Source organism: Fragaria vesca, linkage group LG6 (genome assembly GCF_000184155.1).
Source record: "Fragaria vesca subsp. vesca linkage group LG6, FraVesHawaii_1.0, whole genome shotgun sequence".
NCBI lineage: Eukaryota > Viridiplantae > Streptophyta > Magnoliopsida > Rosales > Rosaceae > Fragaria > Fragaria vesca.
In genome coordinates this window covers 14,747,288-14,751,795 of record NC_020496.1, presented here as the reverse complement: position 1 = coordinate 14,751,795, position 4,508 = coordinate 14,747,288, and the positions used below count along the sequence as shown (strand labels likewise).

General features: G+C 40.2%; 1 protein-coding gene and 1 pseudogene across 2 annotated transcripts in view; both read left to right on the top strand.

Moving 5' to 3' along the window:
* The first annotated feature begins 29 nt into the window (after positions 1-29).
* LOC101291640 (expansin-B3-like) lies at positions 30-1,649 on the top strand. The gene is made up of 3 exons (XM_004303093.1): positions 30-623; positions 781-910; positions 1,115-1,649. The coding sequence occupies exons 1-3, from the start codon at positions 151-153 to the stop codon at positions 1,307-1,309; spliced, it is 798 nt and encodes a 265-aa protein (XP_004303141.1). The 5' UTR covers positions 30-150; the 3' UTR covers positions 1,310-1,649.
* Positions 1,650-3,419: 1,770 nt separating this feature from the next.
* Positions 3,420-4,508, top strand: part of LOC101313536 — a 17,348-nt pseudogene continuing 16,259 nt past the window's right edge. The window contains exon 1 of the transcript XR_185107.1: positions 3,420-3,492. The product of XR_185107.1 is annotated as an uncharacterized LOC101313536 (transcript). The remainder of the gene's footprint in view (positions 3,493-4,508) is intronic.

Sequence of the window (4,508 nt, the reverse complement as noted above, 5' to 3'; positions counted from 1 at the left end):
TTACGTACTCTCTCTCTCTCTCTCTCTCTCTCTCTCTCTCTCTCTCTCTCTCACTCTCTTCTCTTGCTCGTGGTGTCGGCAGCGGCAGATCTCTTCACACCGGCCGGTGCTGCCGCTTCCGCCAATTCCACATAGTAAAAATATATAATAATGCAGCTCCTCTTCCTTCCGCGGCGTGGATTTGGGCTTTTCTTAATGCTAGCAGCAGCAATAATGGTTTCAGCAGCTCATCAAAGCAGCAGCAGCTCATCATCATCGCATTGGCTTCCCGCCACAGCCACCTGGTATGGGAGCCCCGAAGGTGACGGCAGTGACGGCGGCGCATGTGGGTACGGTTCCTTAGTCGACGTGAAGCCTTTGAGAGCGAGAGTGGGCGCTGTCAGCCCGGTGCTGTTCAACAACGGAGAGGGTTGCGGCGCGTGTTACAAAGTCAAGTGTTTGGACAAATCCATTTGCTCCAGGCGAGCCGTCACCATAATCGTCACCGACGAGTGCCCTGGTGGCTACTGCTCAGGTGGGCGGACCCACTTCGACCTCAGTGGCGCAGCCTTTGGCCGCATGGCTATTGCCGGAGAGCATGCCCTCCTCAGAAACCGAGGCGAACTCTCCGTTCTATACCGACGGTAATTTCCTTTTTGTTTGTTTACTGTGTGTGTTGCCATTTCCTCCTCTAACGGTCATGTTTTGTCGTTTCGGATCGACTTTCTCAATTTCCATGCCCGGCCCCTTCCACGCGCGATGTTGATGTTGTTATATATCTTCCTCTATATGTATATATAGAACACCATGTAAATATCCCGGGAAGCAGGTGGCCTTCCATGTGAATGAAGGTTCAACCAACTATTGGCTCTCACTCCTGGTTGAGTTTGAGGATGGAGATGGAGACGTCGGAGCAATGCATATAAGACAAGTACGTACCAGGCCATATATGCTTAATTAAGTAACTAATTTTTTATTTTTTATTTTTTATTTTTTAAAAGCACAAACGAAACAGACAAAGAGAATTAAGTAACTAATTTTATTTCATTCGAATGGAATTATTTATTTATTTATATATATATATATATATATATATATATATATATACCACGATCGATATATGGTTGAATGGCAGGCAAGCTCTAGTGAGTGGGTAGCGATGAGGCATGTCTGGGGAGCAAGTTGGTGCATCGAAGGAGGAGGACCTTTGAGAGGGCCATTCTCAGTCAAGATAACCACACTATCAACTGCAAGAAGCCTCACCGCCCGGGATGTCATTCCAAGCAACTGGTCTCCCAAAGCCACTTACACCTCTCGCCTCAATTTCTAACCTATTAGCTACTTCTGTTAAAGGGCAAAGGGATCCATCCCCCCATGTCGACGACGCCAAAGGAGAAATTGTCATCGTCTCCTCTTTGTTTGTTATATTTTGTTTTTGGTTTTTGGTTTTTTTTTTTAAAGAAAACAGCCGTTGGGGGATCGCAGTATATTAATTAGCTTCTTCCAATGTTGGCTCTTTCTTTGAATTGTAGCGTGGTCGTTGTATTGTATTGTATTTATAGCCCTCTCCAAAAACGGAGAGAGAGCGCGTGCCATCGAATGCAACGTGTACCTATGTTTTTCTTTTTGATTAATTTTAGTTTCACTCCTCAGGCTTTTAATTTTGAAAATTTACCACCTAAAGTTTTCAATTTTCATAAATCATGCCTAATTGCTGAAATTTTGTCTAATTCAAACGTTAATTTTGACTTCATAACTCACTAAAAGGGCTAAAATAGTTTTATAATAACATAAATCGCCTTTTAGGATATTTTTTCTAAGATTTCATACTATTATTTAACCTCCAAATTTGAAGAAATTTTAACAATTGTGTTTGACTTATAAAAATTGGAACTTTAGGGGGTAAATTTTCAAAATTAAAAGTATGGAGAGTGAAACGATATTAACTCCAAATCTCAAGAGGGGTAAACTGAAATTATTTTTTTTTTATATTATTATTATTTTTTTATCTATAATTTGATCCATACTTTTGATCGGTCATATATATAACAAACAACACATTATTACCATGAAAAAAAGATCATCTTGTCCTCAAAATCTTAAACAAGCCAATAAAACTAAAACAATGATAAGTGCTTGATTCTCATGGATGAAAAAAACCTGCTAGCGTTCTGTTACGGGTGAGGCTAGCCGTCATTCAGTGGTCGTGTCTGCAACCACCTTAAATTTTTGAGGGAACATGATTTCAGCGTGTGGAGGCTAAAGATACTAAAATGAATGTATAGAAGCAAGTAAATCAACACAAGAATTCTTCAAAGACCTGGTGCAAAAACCTCTTTGAGGGAAAAGACTGCAGGTAAGATTATTCCACTAATCTTTAATCAGAGTTTACAAAGATTGGTAGTTCTTAACACAACTACACAAGGAACTAAGCACATATGTGTTTACACCTTTCAATCTACACACTCAAGATCTAATTCATGTATCTCTACAAAGAGAAACTGAATATCAATCAACTGATACTATCCCACTATCATATTTATCTTCACGTTCTCTCTTACAACCAAAAGCTTTGGTTCTCCACACAACCAACTTTCAAAGTTCTTTGCACAACCTGGTTTGCTTGGTTCTTTAACACAACCAACAACTTATTCTCCAAACAGTCTTTAGCTTCTTCAATCTCAATTGCAACCTGGTGCAAGTAAGAGAGAGAGAGAGAGAGAGAGAGAGACTTAGTTTGTAATAAAAACTCACACAAGCAGTTTGTAACAAGAGCATGAACAATTTCAACTCAGATACAATGATATCAAAGTTTTTTCTCAATACATACAAAAAGATTGACATTTATAGTCTATAGCCGAGGGTTTTTATAGAGAATAAAATTCTCCCCTCAACTATTGCATTAGTGACAAGATCAATTTGAGAATCTCATCATAAGTCAATCATCAATTTGCCTAGGCCAAATTGATTGTTTCCTTAAACTTGCAATCACACATCTCATATTAATATCCTTGCATATCAGTTCACTAGAATCAAACACTCAGAGATCATATTTCACATCCTTAATTGAAATCACTTTATCAAATTAGTTACAGCACACGATCAATCAAAACAATCTTCCAAGACACCAGATATAGAAGTAAGAGCAAATCAAAGTATTTACTCAATTTCCTGAATATAATGTAGAGAGATCAACTTACCATAATGATAAAGATATTCAAATCTTATTACCTTGAGAGAAACACACCAATGAAATACCTTTGATATCATGCAAATCTTCAATTCTTGTTGATTCCAAGTCGCCATCTTCTTGTCTTGATGAGATTAGGAGATCTTGTGTTAAATAGAAATAGTCAATATACCTATAGAGGCCTCCTTAATTTTTCTCCAGGATCAATTTGTTTTAGGGTCCTGGTGGGAACCACTTGGGCATGGTGATAATGCGTGGTCACAATGGTCAGGTATTGGGGTTCGACGCTATTGAAGACGATCGGGCTCGACTGGCTGATAGAGGTGTGGTTCAACGGTCGAATGATATGTTGCACGGACACGCCAGATGATGGAGAGTCGAACTGTCTGACACTTCCTGACATGCTGAAACGGCCGGACACGACTTCCGAAACGCCATGTGGAGTGTTCAAAATCTTGACTTTTCAAACACGGCCTCGACACTTTGAATGACATGCCACCTCATCATTCTAACACAGCACATCAACGCAGAGATTCATACGAACGCTCATCAGCAAATTATTTAAGCACTTGAGTGACGAGTGGCTCTGCAAACCCGAGCTTAGGTCCTTGTCAGATCGAGTCCTCAGGTCGAGCGGCGAGTTCAGGTCACTAAAGTCGTAGTGTCTTGACGGGCCAATGCAAACAAACACAGTCAACCTGGTGGCCAGAGCCTAGGAGCAACATTGATCTCCAATCAGGGCTTGAAGGAGAAGATTGCATACAAAAGAGAGAGAAGCTTGTGGTGAGAGAGACTTTTGAAATTGAAACTGAAATTTGAATTGAGAGTGAAGAAGAAGAAGTGGATTGGTTTCCAAAGAGGTGGATAGGATTTGGGTGAGTTTAGTCAGATAGAGACGGAGAGTAATTAAGAACGGGCATATGGGGGGCAAGGGCGAGAAACCTACGGGTTTTCTCCCCATTTGGCCCGCGGGGGTCATAGAGAAGGATTGGGTCAAAAATAAAGAGAGTGGTTGCATGGGTGTTCTGACGCAAAGAAAACAAAAACAAAACAAAATTTATATCATAATTTTTTATTTCATGCTTTTAGTATAATTTGTCATGTCCAAGTTATGTCAGATCTTAAGTTTTTGAGATTTGTCGTCTCGCCATGTCACGCTGAGTCATGTCGGGATCAGTGATGTCAAACGGAAGAGTGTTGGATGAAACCAAAAAGCTCCAACTGAAGGAAGAGAAAGGGGATTCAGCCACAACTCTCCCCCTACCAAGTCTTTCACTCCAAAGTTAAAAATCCACTTAAAAAAAAAGAGAGATCCAACTCCAGGCGTTAATTATATGAA

Bases quoted from the DNA above. Each gene is read 5' to 3' on its own strand.
- LOC101291640 (XM_004303093.1), top strand. From the start codon at position 151: ATGCAGCTCCTCTTCCTTCCGCGGCGTGGATTTGGGCTTTTCTTAATG. The intron at 624-780 runs GTAATTTCCTTT...ATGTATATATAG, and splicing joins CTCTCCGTTCTATACCGACG to AACACCATGTAAATATCCCG. The intron at 911-1,114 runs GTACGTACCAGG...GTTGAATGGCAG, and splicing joins GAGCAATGCATATAAGACAA to GCAAGCTCTAGTGAGTGGGT.